An 18,202-nucleotide genomic window follows, 5' to 3' on the forward strand; every position below is an offset into this window, starting at 1 on the left:
GACAGGACAGGACAGGACAGGACAGGACAGGATAGGATAGGATAGGATAGGATAGGACAGGACAGGATAGGACAGAATAAGCTAACATGAGATGAGATAATAAAATAAAAATATAATAACAACAACCACAACAACAGTAGTAGTAGTAGTAGTAGTAGTAGTAGTAGTAGTAGTAGTAAAGGAGGCACTTGTAATGAGACAGAAAAAACACTAAAGTCATTACGTCATTCCACCAAATTCAATACTCACACTAAGGACGTGACAGTCTTATAGGGTAAAGTTGATTAAGGATCCCATGATATCCTGGCCTACTGCTGCCAGCTTGAATTTGATTCTGTCTCCTTTCCAGGGAAACGATGACTTTAATTCCTTATCTCTCTGATGGGATCGTTTAAGAGATGGGAGTGGATTGGAGGACTTCCGGTGGCTCCGTGGCGCCGGAGACAGCCTTCCCGGGCTGCCCGCCGCCCAGCTGTGTGATTTTTCGCCCGAAACAGCGCCGATCAGCTGTTCGGGCGAATTTGAAGCCCCCTCCTCGGGAGAAGAGGAGGGGGTGAGCCCCCAGGTAGGGGTTGAGTTCTCCGGGGCCGCCTGAGCTTGGAGCTTGGGCGGCTGAAGGATCGAACTCCCCCGTAGCCTGGGCTGCTCCCAGCTGGCTAGCGTCTCTGCTCCGGATTTCATGGAGCAGAGCCAGGCGTCTGCGACCATCCCTGCTTGAAGGAGAGACTATGAAAGGAAAAGAGCAGGCAGAGCAGTACAAGAGGGAAAGATGAAGAGATGAAAAGGATTATTTTATTTTACTCTCGAGCTTGATGGACTTTGCTTAAAACTTAAAGTGAAAGTGCGACACAATTGTAAGTAAAAGATGGCGTCTAAACCTCCCCCTAGAACTTTTCGGAGTGCTGGAAATTCTCCGGTGCAACAACAATCATTACTGCAGGCGTTGCATTCTCCAGATGTAGTGACATCGAAGGATCTTGAAAAACATACCCAGTTAATTTTGGAGTCAATGGGTGTTAAATTTGCACAGATGGAGGAGAAATTGGAGAAATTGGAGCAGAGAATGGAAGAAAGGATGGAACAGAAACTTAGAGAGATGAAGGTAGACATTTTGTCCTCAGTGCATAAAATAGCTAAATGTGTGGAGGTGCTGGATGACAAAGTGGCAGAACTGATTCAAAAGAATGCTATATTAGAAGCAAAAGTATTGGAAATTGAAGATTTCAAAGACAAAATGGATAGCGAACTGAGTTTGGCCCAATTTTATCAGATGCAGTTTGCTGTTAGAATTAGAGGCCTAAAAGAGAATATTAAGGAAGATTTAAAGCAGCTGGTTTCTGAGGCTTTTGAGGTGGTATTGAACCATCCAGCATCTGAAATAGAACAAGGCATGGACAAAGTGTTTCGTGTGAACTCGTGGATTGCTAAACAGAGAAAGTTGCCTAGAGATGTGGTGGTTTATTTTGTAAAAAGGGAAATTAGAGATGAAGTTATACAAGCTGCCTATGATACTAAAGTTGTGATTGCTGGTCAAGAAGTTTTGGTTTTAAAAGAAATTCCTCCAAAGATTTTAAAGAGAAGGAAGGACTTTATATTTCTTGTGCAAGAGCTCAAGCAAAGGGATATAAGGTTCAGATGGGAGATCCCAGCTGGGTTGAGCTTCATGTATGAAGGCAAAAGGTACTGTTTGGGTACTGTGAAGCAAGCGTATGATTTTTACAACAATGTCTTAAAAGCAACCCCATCAACACTTTTGGAAGCTGCAGAGGGATCTGGAGAAGGAGAACATCAAGAGGATGAAGATGGACTGATAGACGAGAATGCTACAGGAGGAGATCAAGCTGCAACTCTTTTGGATGATTCTAGAGAACAGAGGGTGACGCGTGCTGCCTTAAAACGCTCAAAAAAGAAAAGAAGATAGGTCTAGTAGAAATCTATGGAACTTCCACAACATACTGATAGTCAAGTGGTAGTTGTGTTTTTAAGAGTTTTGGGATGATATGTATGGTAACAGAATCTTTAATTTGGAATTAATGGACAATTTACTACAGAGGAAGAGGAAGAAAGTTTTGTGGGTTAATGTGGGTTAATTTGTGTAAGAATTATCTATTATAGCCTATTTTGGCTAGAGAGGTTAATAGGGATAGGTGTTTGTGATGTGTAAATGAGAATATGTTTAGGAAATAGTGAATTGTGGAAGAACATAGATGGGAATGACGCTAGTTTTCTTTTATTTTAGTTCTTTATACATATTTAGTATTATTAAGGATTGGTTTACTCTATATAAGCTAGAGAGTGATGGATTTTAGAGTTTATAATTGTTAGTATATGATTGTTTATGATTGCTTTTTAGATATATACCTTGTATTTTGCTCTGGGAAGTCGGGGGGGGGAGGGGGGGAGGAGGGGAAGTAGGGGGGGAGGCAGGGGAGGGAGGAGGGAGAGGGGGAGGGGGGAGATAGGGGGGAGGTAGGGAGGGGAGGAGGGAGGGGGAAGGGGGGTTTTTTTAAAGGAAAACTGTATTTTAAAACTTTTCAATAAAAAAAAAAAAAGAGAGATGGGAGTGGATTCAGCAGCTGAGGAAGGAATCCAAAATTCCATGGGCTCTCCCACTAAAACATCAAATTCTAAGCATAGTCTTAAATAAACATACTTTGACATGCTAATATCCATTTTTTGAAATAGTATTTGAACCACTCCTTTTATTCTATCATGCCATTGACAACATTGCAAACAGGACACCCCAATGCAGAATATTCAGTAAATAGATGGGGAGAATATTCAAATACATCTTATGGTAATAGAGAATGCTGAGGATCTGATCTGGTAGGAATAATTGCATTGCCAGACAAGCAACCCTTTTGAGATGGGTCAGAAACTCCACCCGATGGTTGAAGGATAGTGAGAATGATTGGTGTGTGTCTAAGTTTGCAAAAGATGTTCTAGCTCTTTCCAGGTCTTTAATTTATTAAATGCAACATTGCTACACTAAGCTGTTTTCTTCAGCACTGTTTAACCAGTATGAGAATACACAGTTATACCAGAACTGTACTCATGATCCTTACCTATCCACTCATTGTTCAAACCATATGAATGTCCAGCTGCATTTCATACAAAGCAGCAGTCCCCAATCTTTCCAGCTCTGCAGACTACTTGGATATGCAGCAACTAAGTCCCTCGTTCGGAAGAGCTTTATTGACTCCTAATAACACTCCCTGCTCACTAGTATTCCCAGTCGGTCCTTGGAGTAACCATTTTTGAATGTGAGCATTAATCAGATATTGTGGAACTGGACCTTGGTGTTCCAACCACATGAATGCCCAGGTGTACTTCACTCTTGGATAAGCTATAAAATGACTCAACTCAGCATTGGATACTTGTTTTCATCACCATGATTCGTTCAAACTGCATGCTCCTCACTTTTGGACTGCTCATTTTCTGCTTTCGGGATGCCTCTTCTGTAGGTAGGTAGCAAGAACTTCCTTGTCCTTCCATACCTATGTGCATTCTGCTTGCCACTGCCCCTTTCTCTTCCAAGCTATGATCACATGAACAACAGACCTGATGTTGGAGGGACCTTTAACACATGGGATTTACTTTAGGAAGCCAGTTTCTGGAGTGGAACATCCGAACCAAACAGAATAAAAGTCCCTTTTCTGCAGTATTCTCTGTCAGTCCTTAGTTCTGGGACAATCACTTTGGGATACGAGTATTTTTCAAATTTGGGGGAAGTGGAGATCTTGACACAGTATAAAAAGGTTAACAAAATGTGAGTAAAATTTTGTTGCATTTCCTTTTAGATATATCCCTTTATATATTATCCTATGAATAATATATTCTTCCTAAAACCTACAGCTACTGTTTGTTGTACATCAACAAGGAGCAACAGATGCAATGTATTTGGGAACTGGAATATATACAACCAGGTTGAAGAGAAGGTATATGTGAAGTCTTTGGAAGAGGAGGAAAGAGGCTGGTCCCGTCACCCCTCCACTTCCAGGTGCCCCTTCTGCCCGTGTTGAATGCCCAGCTGCAGAAGGGGTTTCTATTTCTGTCTGCTGGAACCCAAGCCCTAACCTTCAAGCAAATGGGACAAAAGCTCTTCCTAATGACTTTCTCACTCGAGACTGTCTTATTTTCTTCTTTTCAGTTTCAGGTCTATATCCCGGAAAATGTCTAAAAATCCCTACAATAGGATGGTGTATGTCTCCTTCTGCTCGCTATTTTTTCAACTCAGCAACTCAGATATGTATGATGTTCACTTATAGTGGATGTGGAGGGAATGACAATAACTTCTTATCTTTGAACAAATGCATAAAAGAATGCCAAAGCTTTGGTAAGGAAGAAATTAAAATCTTTTCCTTGACGCATGGGTCCCCAAAGCCTTGTCCGTGGACTGGCATGGCAGCCAGGCCACACAAATAAGTGAGGCCCCATCTGTTGGATGCAGGCAGCACACAAAACCATGCCCCCTCTGATCTATGGAACAATCTTTAACCACGGAATCGGTCCCTGGTGTCCAAAAGGTTAGGGGTCTCTGCCTTGGCACAAAAAATACACACACACACACACACACACACACAAATACACACACACACACATCATAACCTTTCCCATTAATAATATGTTCTTCCTAAAACCTAAAGATACTGTTCTTTGTACATCAACAAGATTCAGAGCAATGTATATGGGAACTGGAAAATAAACAATATATGAATTTTGCAACCCTAAGCAGACGCCCCAAATACTTAGACCTGGTTGAAGAGAAGGTACATTCAAACTCTTTGGAAGTGGAGGAAAGAGAATGGCCCACCCACCCCTCCACTTTCATGTGCCTCTATTCCCAATGTTGAATTCCCAGTTCTAGATGCATTTGCTCTGTCTTTCTGCTGGAATACAAGCCCTAACCTTCAAGCAAATGGGACAAAGCTCTCCCTGATGACTCTCTCAATCCATCCCAGAAATCTGGGATCTCAGGAATGGGAGTTTGGTGCCTCTTCTTAAGGGCACGGCAGTTTGTGTCTGCCAGGCTGCCATTCAGTTCTTTGAGGACTTCTAATGGCCACTGCCAATGACTCAAATTTGAGTTTTCTCACTATGTTAGGGCTGGCAACTTGTTTTCACTTTTTCTGAAGGTTGGAGCAGATTGCTCAGGATCTACTTTTCCAGTAGATGCTCAAATATTCACACTGCCCTGCACCCTGGAGTCAGAACACAATATGTATTCATGCAATGATCTTCTGGGTTTTCTTAAGAGGGACAGTCTATCTTTTTTTCTTCTTTTCACTTTCAGGTGTAAGTCCAGGGATATGTAATCTTCCTGCAAAAGTAGGAAGGTGCAAAGCTTCATTTCGTCGTTTTTATTTCAACACAGCAACTAAAAACTGTGAGGAATTCATTTTTGGGGGTTGTGGAGGAAATGGAAACAACTTTCTAAATTGGTTTCAGTGCAGAGCTACATGTCAACGTTCTGGTGAGTAGGCAATTTTAATTTTTGCCTTGTTACACAATTAAAACAAATGGCATTTTAGTTTTCTCCGTCAATCGTTGATCTGAAAGCTCTTGAGTCCCAAAGTTATCTTGATCTCAGTTCTGCAATCCAGGCCCTGAACTAGGGAGAGGAGCTTATAAGTGGACACAATCAGCAAAGTCAGATCTTTTAAAATGGTAAAAATGCAAAAAAGAAATTTCCTAAAGAAATGCCATAAAGGTAGCTTCCTTGTTTTTACTGTTTTTCTTGCAGTTATGTGTCTGCACTCAATTGATCAAGGGGGATCACTTTGGAATTAAGCAAAATACTGAAGAATCAAAGAAAATTATAGATTCCTCACAGGAGGACTGTGTAAAGAGAGTTTCCTCCTTTAAATTTCTGGGAGTCTACCTCTGTGAAGATCTTACCTGGAAAGTTAACACAACCCAGGTGGCTAGAAAGGCCCAACAGAGGCTTCACTTTCTTAGGGTCTTGCAGAAGAACAGGGTAGAACAACAGCTAATGACCCTCTTTTACCGGTCTACCATAGAGAGCGTCCTCTCGTATGGTATTGTGGTTTGGTATGATGGTCTGACAGCCGCGGACAGGAAAGTATTACAGAGGGTAGTGAGCACAGCACAAGACATTGTGGGCTCTCCCCTGACACCACTGGATGACATCGCCAGGGCTCATTGCCTTGGAAGAGTGAGGAAGATTCTCAGGGATGACTCACACCCTGGACGGTATCTCTTTACTCTCCTACCATCCGGTAGGAGATATAGGAATATAGCCAGCCGTACCAACAGGCTGAAAAATAGCTTTTATCCGTGGGCTGTTAGGCTTTTAAATGAGACATAATATTATGCAGAATTGACTTGGGAGGCCGGTGTGTGGTGTAGTTGGTTCACATGGTGTGGTGGGATAGAGGGTTTGTTGTCACTGTGTGTTGGGGGGAGAGAGCACGGGGGGGGGGAGGCTCAGCTAATCTCAATGTACACATGTTGTACTTTGACAATAAAGGTTTATTATTATTATTATTAAAAGTCACTTCTAACATGTGCAATGCCTGGAGATTTTGTGTGTTCAGACTGCCTTGCAATGCTTCATGAAAGAAAATATATTATATATCATTACATCGTGAAAATATTTTCTGGCAAGATGCTACTATTCTGCATTCAAGTACCAATGAATTTTCTTGCAGTGTTTGGAATGACACATCTTATGTTTGTGCACCTGGCTTCTTTTCTAGTTATTACCTTTTCAGGACCTGTCTGCTTCACTCTGTAATAGACCTGGCATCTTTTGAGTATAGTGGCAACTCTCCTAACTCATCCTATTCCCTCTGCTACCGCTGTTCCCTTTATTGAGCTAAATTATAGAGACCTATTTGGTTCCAACCTTTATAGAAAGAGAACAAAAATTCAATTTTGGGAATCCACCATAAGTAGACTCTGCAAATACTTAAATTTGGGTGAAGAGAAGGTCCAAGTGAAGTCTTTGGAAAAGGAGGAAAGGGAATGGCCATCCACCCTTCCACTTCCAGGTCCCCTTCCTCCACGTGTTGAATGTCCAGCTCCAGAAGGGGTTTCTATTTCTGTCTGCTGGAATACAAACCGTAACCTTTAAGCAATTGGGAGGAAACCTCTCTCATGAGCTTCTCAGTTCATCCCAGAAATCTGGGATCTCAGGAATGAGGATCTCGTGCCTCTTCTTAGCAGCACAGCAGCTCTTTGAGGCAATGCTCAACTTCTACCATGCATTCCTACCACATAAGGCAACAATAGCAGAACCCCTACACAGGCTATTAGACAAACAGACAACTTGGAACTGGTCTACTGCCCACACAGAAGCATTCAATGCACTAAAAGGACTGTTGGCAGGAAATGCCACAGTCACATATTTTGTGGAAACCAAACCAATCTGCATCGCATGTGATGCATCCCCCTATGCGATAGGAGCAGTGCTCAGTCATCTGGAGGAGAACGGAACACAGGCTCCCATTGCTTATTACTCCAGGACCCTGTCAGCAGCCGAAAGAAATTATGTTCAGATAGACAAAGAGGTGCTGGCAGTGGTTGCTGGAGTCAAGAATTTCCACGATTACCTTTACGGAAGGGACTTCACAATATTCACTGATCACAAACCATTACTAGGACTATTTACAACAGACAAACAAACACCTCAGATCCTGTCACCCAGAATGCTGCGCTGGTCCATCTTCCTGTCAGCCTACTCTTGTAAATTAGTACACACACCAGGTAAGGAGATGGGGCACGCTGATGGCCTCAGCAGACTCCCACTAAGGGACATAGAACCAGACCCAGCACCGGCAGCCCAAATACTGGCTATTCAAGATCTGCCAGAATGCCCCCTCAACGCCAAAGACGTGGCTGCAGAAATACCCAAAGATAAAATTCTGAGCCGGGTACACTCATGGGTGAGCACAGGGTGGTTGGACAAATCGACAGGCCAGGAGTTCGTAGCATACTTCTCCAGGAGACACGAATTGTCCACCCATAGGGGATGTCTGTTATGGGGAAGCCAGGTCATCATACCACAAGGGCTAAGGGAAAGAATCCTACAGTCCTTGCATGAGGGCCACCCAGGGATAGTAAGAATGAAGGCACTGGCCAGGAGCTACCTCTGGTGGCCTGGGCTGGACAAGGAGATAGAAGGGCTAGTAGCAGGGTGTTACACTTGCCAAAGATCACGTACTAAGCAGCCACACGTCCCAATACACAAATGGGAAGAGACACACACCCCATGGTCCAGGGTGCACATTGACTATGCGGGACCATTCCAAGGCCATACGTTCCTTGTCGCAGTGGACAGCCACTCAAAATGGCTAGAAGTGGTACCTGTAGGTAACATGACCACTGCAGGGGCCATTCAAGTACTCAGGGGCCTGTTTGCAACTCATGGGCTCCCTGATGTGATAGCATCAGATAACGGAACACAGTTTACTTCATCGGACTTTCAGGTGTTCCTGAGGACCTTGGGCATTAGACATGTCACCTCTGCCCCCTTTCACCCGGCCAGTAATGGGTTGGCAGAACGTTTTGTATGCACAAGAAAAAACGCCCTCAAGCGCATCATACAAGGGGACTGGAAGCAACGACTGGCCACCTTCCTGTTTCACCAACATTCCACACCCTGCGCCGCAACAGGTAAAAGCCCAGCAGAACTCTGATGGGGCAGGCGTCTAATAACCACACTGGACAGACTCCACCCAGACAGAGTGGTTGCAGACGCCGGAACCCCAAGCCTCAACAGAGTGTTCAACCAGGGAGACACCATCTGGGCTAGGAACTATGGCACAGGTCACCCATGGGTACCAGGGGAGATATTGGACTAAACGGGGCCCCTTTCTTACAACGTAAGGGTGGAGGGGGGACTCCAGTGGAGGGGGCACCTGGATCAATTGAGACCAAGGGCTCCTGAAAAGATCCTGGAGGGAAATCAGGAGATGGGGCCGGAGGAAGTGGAGCCACCACGACAACAACCCAGGATGGACACAAGGGGGTCACAAGGACAAGCCTGCTCCAGGCGAGGGCAGGACAAGGGGAACAGGGCAACCGATGACACAACCTCCAGGCCCACAGAGCCCACGGAAACCACACCACCCACACCAACACATAGCAGGCCACCACACCAACTGGCTCGGCCGGACAATAATAAAAGAGACTCAAACAACAATACGCCAACAGGTGGGCCAAACCTGAGAAGATCCAACAGAACACACAAGGCCCCAGTCTACCTCTCTGACTACGTACGGACCTAAGGGGGAGGGCGAGGAGAATAATAAAAATTGTAAATATTGTATATAGTTGTGAGAAAGGAAATGGGCAGGGGTTAGCTCCTCACTATGGGGGAAGGGGTGTAGTGTATGCAGTCTCAGCATACACAGGCTGTTAAGCTCAGCAGGAGGTGCGGGGATGGACAGCTCCAGGCTATAACCGCATTTGGCAGGAAAGCCTGGTTTAAACAAGTTTGACAGCCCCGGGCAATAGCCAGTCCTGGCAGGAAGCCAGGGTTTAAATCTATTGGCTACCTGCACTGGCGGGAAGCCTAGGTTTGAATCTATTGGTTGGCATTCACCTGGGCAGGTATAAAGGTACGCCAGGTAACCCCTTTGGAGCTAGCGTGAATCCTCACTACAATAAAGACTCGCTGCACACCATCCTGAGCGTCCTTAATTTGTGAGACCACGCGATTCAACAATGAGCTTCTCAGTTCATCCCAGAAATCTGGGAACTCAGGAATGAGGATCTTGTGCCTCTTCTTAGCAGCACTGCAGCTCTTTGAGGACTTCTAATGGCAAGTGGCAAAGACTCAAATCTGAGTGTTCTCGCCATATAAGGCTAGGCAAATTGTTTTCACTTTTTTTGACGTTTGGAGTGGATTGCTCAGGATCTACTTTTCCAGTAGATGCTCAAATATTCACTCTGGATATATTTTCATGTGATGATCTTCTGGCTTTCCTCAAAAGGGACAGTCTGTCTTATCTTCTTCTTTTCACTTTCAGTTCTATTTCCTGAGAAATGTACACTTCGCCCAAGAATAGGACCGTGCACATCTCCTGTTATTCACTATTTTTTCGACACAGTAACTGGAACGTGTATAACGTTTGTTTTTAGTGGATGTGGAGGGAATGAAAACAACTTCTTAACTTCGGAGGAATGCCTAAAAGAATGCAAACCTACTGGTAGGGAAGTTTTGCAATCTAGGTTCTGAACTAGTATTGGGGGAAACTGGGGCTAATCATTGGGTTCAATCAGTAATCATTTAGAAAGTTAAAAACACCAAAAGAAATTTCATAAATAAGTGCCCTAAAATTAACCTTTTGTTTTTATGCTTTTCCCTGCAAATCGTTATGTGGGCATTTCCACATTCAAATGGACAACGAGAATCACATAGCGATTACACACACTATTGAAAAATCTATCTTTGACAACTTGATTTTCACTGTCTCCTTTCCAGGGTAAAACTGACTACAATTCTTGATTGGATTGATAGAATCCTTTGAGAGGGGCTGGATGCAGCAGCTGAGGAAGGAATCCAAACTTCCATGGAATTTCCCACTGAAACACTTTCCATGCATTGAATTCTAAGCATTCTCTTAAATAAAATACAAATACTTTGACATGCTAATATGCATTTTCTGAAATACTATTTGCACTACTCCTTTTATTCTATCACACCATTGACAAGATTCCAAACAGGACACCCCAATAGAGAATATTCAGTGAATATATCAGATAGAGAGAATATTCAAATACATCTTATGGTAATAGAGAATACCAAGCATCTGATTTGGCAGGAATATTTGCTTGGCCTTCCTTCCACACAGCCAACCCTTTTGAGATGTGTCAGGAACTCCACCCGATGACTGAAGGGTAGTGAGAATAACTGATGTGTATCTAAGGTTACAAAATATGTAAGGTATTTCCTTTTCTTTCCACATGTCTTTAATATATTAAATGCAACATTGCTACACTAAGCTATGTTTTCTTCAGCACCATTTAACCAATATCAGGATACGTAGTTATACCAGAACTGTACTCATGGTCCCTACATATCTACCCCACTGTTCAAACCATGTGAATCTCCAGCTGCATTTCCTACAATGCAGACATTCCCAATATTTCCAGCTCTGTGGACCAGTAGGGTTAGCGGCAGCTGCGGTTGCGGTTGCAGGGGAGAAGGGATGGTTTTGTACAAGCAGTGGAAGTGGAGTTTTGTTCGCTCGCCCATTTCTTGCGCAGCCCGGTTCTCAATGGTTGGGGACCCCTGCAATAGTGCAAGAGCCCAGGTAAGGGGAAACACATCTGCTCCTTCCACACCAAGCACCAAGATGTGAGTGTGAACCACAGATTCCCGAGGGGGGGACAGCTGTCACATAAATGGGAGGAGATAATTTAGGGACACTACTAGTGATCTTGAGATTTTTGGGGGTGGTGGTGGAGTGGAACAACATACATACATTTTAGAAGAGTTTGCAGCCTAGAGTCAATTAGTTGATATGGACTGCTATAAAAATTAAACAAAGAAAGAAATAAAAATAATAAATTTTTCTTCTCATACAGTTAGCTAGTGGAAATAAATGGGAATGAAATTGCAAAAGAGGTTAATGAAGGAAAAGCAAATTGTTCAAGAGGCGGCATCGAGTTAAGAGTCGTGGTTGGATTAGATAAGACTACGGAAAGAAAAAGAAGAGAAATTTCATTGTGTAAATACATAGCTGAGTATGGAGCTTGTAAAAATAAAGGTGGTTTGTAAGGACAGAAAGATAGTGAGTGAGGGGAGGTGGTGCTAAGTAATTGTACCTCTTTCCTTTTTATTTCTTCACTCATACATTCACTTTAATTAAGGAACAATTGCTTACTCATTTGCCATGCTCTGTGTAGACCTGTTCATGGATGACAGGTGCAACTGTACTCAGGATCACTACGTATGACCACTTTGTTCTAACTACATGAACGCGGGATTGACTTTAGAAGTCAATAAACATTTATAAACTAAGTCCCTCGTTCTGAAGAAGTTTATTGACTCCTAATAACACTCCCTGCTCACTAGTATTCCCAGTCGGTCCTTTTGAATGTGAGCATTAATCAGATATTGTGGAACTGGACCTTGGTGTTCCAACTACATGAATGCCCAGGTGTACTTTACTCTTGGATAAGCTATAAAATGACTCAACTCAGCATTGGATACTTGTTTTCATCACCATGATTCGTTCAAACTGCGTGCTCCTCACTTTTGGACTGCTCATTTTCTGCTTTCGGGATGCCTCTTCTGTAGGTAGGTAGCAAGAACTTCCTTGTCCTTCCATACCTATGTGCATTCTGCTTGCCACTGCCCCTTTCTCTTCCAAGCTACGATCACATGAACAACAGACCTGATGTTGGAGGGACCTTTAACACATGGGATTTACTTTAGGAAGCCAGTTTCTGGAGTGGAACATCCGAACCAAACAGAATAAAAGTCCCTTTTCTGCAGCATTCTCTGTCAGTCCTTAGTTCTGGGACAATCATTTTGGGATACGAGTATTTTTCAAATTTGGGGGAAGTGGAGATCTTGACACAGTATAAAAAGGTTAACAAAATGTGAGTAAATTTTTGTTGCATTTCCTTTTAGATATATCCCTTTATATATTATCCTATGAATAATATATTCTTCCTAAAACCTACAGCTACTGTTTGTTGTACATCAACAAGGAGCAACAGATGCAGAGCAATGTATTTGTGAACTGGAATATAAACAACATGTGCATTTTCCAACCCTAAGCACCCGCCACAAATACTTAAACCAGGTTGAAGAGGAAGTATATGTGAAGTCTTTGGAAGAGGAGGAAAGAGGCTGGTCCCGTCACCCCTCCACTTCCAGGTGCCCCTTCTGCCCGTGTTGAATGCCCAGCTGCAGAAGGGGTTTCTATTTCTGTCTGCTGGAACCCAAGCCCTAACCTTCAAGCAAATGGGACAAAAGCTCTTCCTAATGACTTTCTCACTCGATCCCAGAAGTCTGGGATCTCAGGAATGGGAGTCTGGAAGTGCTGGGCATCTTCTTAGGGTAGATCAGCTAATGTCTGCCAGGCTGCACTTTAGTCCTTGTAGGGCTTCTAATGGCCATTGGCAATGACTCAAATCTGTGTGTTCGCACTATCTTAGGGCAAAGTATATTCACTTTTTCTAAGGTTGGCAGCAGATTACTCAGGATCTATTTTTCCAGTTAGATGCTCAAATATTCACTTTGTCCTGGACTCTGGAGTCAGAACAGTTTATTTTCATGTGATGAACTTCTGGGTTTCCTTAAAGAGACTGTCTTATTTTTTCTTTTCACTTTCAGGTCTATATCCCACAAAATGTACATTTATCCCTACAATAGGATGGTGTAGGTCTCCTTCTGTTCGCTATTTTTTCAACCCAACACTAGCAAAATGTTTGATGTTCACTTATAGTGGATGTGGAGGGAATGACAATAACTTCTTAACTTTGAGCGAATGCCGAAAAGAATGCAAAAGAATTGGTAAGAAAGAAATTGAAATCTTTTGGGGGGCACACACACACACACACACACACACACACACAGACACAAAATCATTAATAGCAAAGCTATAGCAAATATATTTCCCCTAAAAACTACAGTTACTGTTATTTGCAGATCAACAAGAAACAAAAGATTCAGAGCAATGTATTTGGGAACTGGAAAATAAACAATATATGATTTTTGCAACCCTAAGCAGACGCCCCAAATACTTAGACCTGGTTGAAGAGAAGGTACATTCAAACTCTTTGGAAGTGGAGGAAAGAGAATGGCCCACTCACCCCTCCACTTTCATGTGCCTCTATTCCCAATGTTGAATTCCCAGTTCCAACGCGTTTGCTCTGTCTTTCTGCTGGAATACAAGCCCTAACCTTCAAGCAAATGGGACAAAGCTCTCCCTGATGACTCTCTCAATCCATCCCAGAAATCTGGGATCTCAGGAATGGGAGTTTGGTGCCTCTTCTTAAGGGCACAGCAGTTTGTGTCTGCCAGGCTGCCATTCAGTTCTTTGAGGACTTCTAATGGCCACTGCCAATGACTCAAATTTGAGTTTTCTCACTATGTTAGGGCTGGCAACTTGTTTTCACGTTTTCTGAAGGTTGGAGCAGATTGCTCAGGATCTACCTTTCCAGTAGATGCTCAAATATTCACACTGCCCTGCACCCTGGAGTCAGAACACAATATATATTCATGCAATGATCTTCTGGGTTTCCTTAAGAGGGACAGTCTGTATTATTTTCTTCTTTTCACTTTCAGATGCAAGACCAGAGCTATGTAATCTCCCTGCAAAAGTAGGACGGTGCAAAGCTTCCTTTCATCGTTTTTATTATAACACAGCAACTAAGAAATGTGAGGAATTCATTTATGGGGGTTGTGAAGGAAATGAAAACAACTTTCAAAATTGGTTTCAGTGCAGAGCTACATGTCAACCTTCTGGTGAGTTGTTGTTGTTAGTTGCGAAGTCGTGTCCGACCCATCGCGACCCTATGGACAATGTTCCTCCAGGCCTTCCTGTCCTCTACCATCTTCTGGAGTCCATCTAGGCTCACGCCTACTGCTTCAGTGACTCCATCCAGCCACCTCATTCTCTGTCGTCCCCTTTTTCTATTGCCCTCAATCTTTCCCAGCCTACTCTGGTGAGTAGGCAATTTTAATTTTTGCCTTGGCACACAATTAAAACAAATGGCATTTTAGTTTTCTCCGTCAATCGTTGATCTGAAAGCTCTTGAGTCCCAAAGTTATCTTGATCTCAGTTCTGCAATCCAGGCCCTGAACTAGGGAGAGAAGCTTATAAGTGGACACAATCAGCAAAATCAGATCTTTTAAAATGGTAAAAATGCAAAAAAGAAATTTCCTAAAGAAATGCCATAAAGGTAGCTTCCTTGTTTTTACTGTTTTTCTTGCAGTTATGTGTCTGCACTGAATTGATCAAGGGGGATCAGTTTGGAATTAAGCAAAATACTGAAGAATCAAAGGAAATTATAGATTCCTCACAGGAAAAGTCACTTCTAACTTGTGCAATGCCTGGAAATTTTGTTTGTTCAGACTGCCTTGCAATGCTTCATGAAAGAAAATGTATTATATATCATTACATCGTGAAAATGTTTTCTGGCAAGGTGCTACTATTCTGCATTTAAGTACCAATGAATTTTCTTGCAGTGTTTGGAATGACACATCTTATGTTTGTGCACCTGGCTTCTTTTCTAGTTATTACCTTTTGAGGACCTGTCTGCTTCACTCTGTAATAGACCTGGCATCTTTTGAGTATAGTGGCAACTCTCCTAACTCATCCTATTCCCTCTGCTACCGCTGTTCCCTTTATTGAGCTAAACTATAGAGACCTACTTAGTTCCAACCTTTATAGAAAGAGAACAAAAATTCAATTTTGGGAATCCACCATAAGTAGACTGCAAATACTTAAATTTGGGTGAAGAGAAGGTCCAAGTGAAGTCTTTGGAAAAGGAAGAAAGGGAATGGCCATCCACCCTTCCACTTCCAGCTCCCCTTCCTCCACGTGTTGAATGTCCAGCTCCAGAAGGGGTTTCTATTTCTGTCTGCAGGAATACAAACCGTAACCTTTTAGCAATTGGGAGGAAACCTCTCTCATGAGCTTCTCAGTTCATCCCAGAAATCTGGGATCTCAGGAATGAGGATCTCGTGCCTCTTCTTAGCAGCACAGCAGTTCTTTTGAGGACTTCTAATAGCAAGTGGCAAAGACTCAAATCTGAGTGTTCTTGCCATATAAGGCTAGGCAAATTGTTTTCACTTTTTTGGACGTTTGGAGTGGATTGCTCCGGATCTACATTTCCAGTAGATGCACAAATATTCACTCTGGATATATTTTCATGTGATGATCTTCTGGCTTTCCTCAAAAGGGACAGTCCGTCTTATCTTCTTCTTTTCACTTTCAGTTCTATTTCCTGAGAAATGTACACTTTGCCCAAGAATAGGACCGTGCACATCTCCTGTTATTCACTATTTTTTGACACAGTAACTGGAACATGTATAACGTTTGTTTTTAGTGGATGTGGAGGGAATGAAAACAACTTCTTAACTTCGGAGGAATGCCAAAAGAATGCAAACCTACTGGAAGGGAATTTTTGCAATCTAGGTTCTGAACTAGTATTGGGGGAAACTGGGGCTATTAATTATTGGGTTCAATTAGTAATCATTTAGAAAGTTAAAAACACCAAAGAAAATTCATAAATAAGTGCCCTAAAATTAACCTTTTGTTTTTATGCTTTTGCCTGCAAATCGTTATGTGGGCATTTCCACATTCAAATGGACAACGGGAATCACATAGCAATTACGCACACGATTGAAAAATGTATCTGTGATAACTTGATTTTCATTGTCTCCTTTCCAGAGTATCACTGACTACAATTCTTGATTGGATTGATAGAATCCTTTGAGATTCAGCAGCTGAGGAAGGAATCCAAACTTCCATGGAATTTCCCACTGAAACACTTTCCATGCACTGAATTCTAAGCATTCTCTTAAATAAAATACAAATACTTTGACATGCTAACATGCATTTTCTGAAATACTATTTGCACTACTCCTTTTATTCTATCACACCATTGACAAGATTCCAAAAAGGACACCCCAATACAGAATATTCAGTGAATATATCAGATAGAGAGAATATTCAAATACATCTTATGGTAATACAGAATGCTGAGCATCTGATCTGGCAGGAATATTTGCTTGGCCTTCCTTCCACACAGCCAACCCTTTTGAGATGTGTCAGGAACTCCACCCGATGACTGAAGGGTAGTGAGAACAACTGATGTGTATCTAAGGTTACAAAACATGTAAGGTATTTCCTTTTCTTTCCACATGTCTTTAATATATTAAATGCAACATTGCTACACTAAGCTATGTTTTCTTGAGCACCGTTTAACCAGTATGAGGATGCGTAGTTATACCAGAACTGTACTCATGGTCCCTACATATCTACCCCATTGTTCAAACCATATGAATGTCCAGCTGCATTTCCTACAATGCAGAGATCCCCAATCTTTCCAGCTCTTTCCACACCAAGCACCAAGCACCAAGATGTGAGTGTGAACCACAGATTCCAGAGGGAGGGACAGCTGTCACATAAATGGGAGGAGATAATTTAGGGACGTTACTAGTGATCTTGAGAATTTTTTGGGGGTGATGGAGTGGAACAACACACATACATTTTAGAAGTTTGCAGCCTATAGTCAATTAGTTGAGATGGACTGCTATAAAAATTAATCAAAACAAATAAAAATAAAATTTTCTTCTCATAGCTGTCAACTTGTTTCCCTTGGGAATATGGCAGAAGGGGAGTGAAAGTGAAAGTGATGTAATGGCACATCGGAATGATCTTGGAAAATGAGAGAAAAAATGGCTACCTAACTAAGGATCAGATAAATGCCAGGGGAAGCCCATAACTAAATAACAAGCAGAAAAAGAAAATTAGAAGAGGTTCACTCTAACGTATCAGGTGGTTAAAATGCAACAGTGGGAGATTCGTACTTTCAGACTTGCGAGATTCTCTTAACGCAGCCTTACAATAAAGTGGAATAAGCTCACCATTTCTCCTCTCTGGTTTACTTGGGGCGGGTGGGGGAGGGGGAGGCTTACGTCAGGCCAGAGTCAAAGTCACAAGGTTTCAGATCGGAAGGAAAGGCACACGGAGTCTGGGTAAGCAATCGGCTGTTGCCATGCTCTTCTTAAACAGAAGCAGCCCCAGTGCTGCTTATTTGGAGGAATGAGGTTCCTTTTTTGCAAGGAGCCTGGCAGAATGTTCTTGCTCTGCTCTGCTCTTCCGTCCCAGTGGTGCACCCTTGCTCAAACTCCTCGTCTTCAGATAGCAATAGCAGCACCAGCACCACAAGCACTAATTTCTGGGCAGCACAATTTCGTCATCCTTCAGCAACTCAGGCAGCAGTTCATGCGGGTTTTAAGGATTGCTTATTGTTGGTCTATCAGAGGTAGAGCTGGCCATAAAACTTTGCAAAAATGTGTAGTAAAAATGGCATAACACTTTTAAGTTTGAACATATTTAAATGCTGTTAGACAGTTGGATAAATGTTTGTGCTCGCCTATATGTCATTGAGGAAAGAAAAAAATGACTGTAATAAGAATGTGCTTTTGTCTACTTTGTTCTAGGGAACTGAAAGCTGGGAAGCCTGCAAGGAAAACCCAGGAAGCTAA

The 18,202-nt window shown here is 42.6% G+C and overlaps 1 protein-coding gene across 1 annotated transcript in view; it reads left to right on the plus strand.

The window, feature by feature from the left end:
• Positions 1-16,518, plus strand: part of LOC308671301 (thrombin inhibitor hemalin-like) — a gene marked incomplete at its 5' end in the record, with an annotated part of 32,882 nt that extends 16,364 nt beyond the window's left edge. The window contains 3 exons of the mRNA XM_081333407.1: positions 8,410-8,637; positions 14,270-14,449; positions 16,380-16,518. Of these exons, the coding sequence (XP_081189533.1) occupies positions 8,410-8,637; positions 14,270-14,449; positions 16,380-16,390 (419 nt within the window). The 3' untranslated portion in view covers positions 16,391-16,518. The remainder of the gene's footprint in view (positions 1-8,409; positions 8,638-14,269; positions 14,450-16,379) is intronic.
• Positions 16,519-18,202: the final 1,684 nt, after the last annotated feature.

The sequence above is a fragment of the Vipera berus genome (assembly GCF_964194415.1).
Source record: "Vipera berus genome assembly, chromosome: 8".
In the NCBI taxonomy this organism is placed as follows: Eukaryota; Metazoa; Chordata; class Lepidosauria; order Squamata; family Viperidae; genus Vipera; species Vipera berus.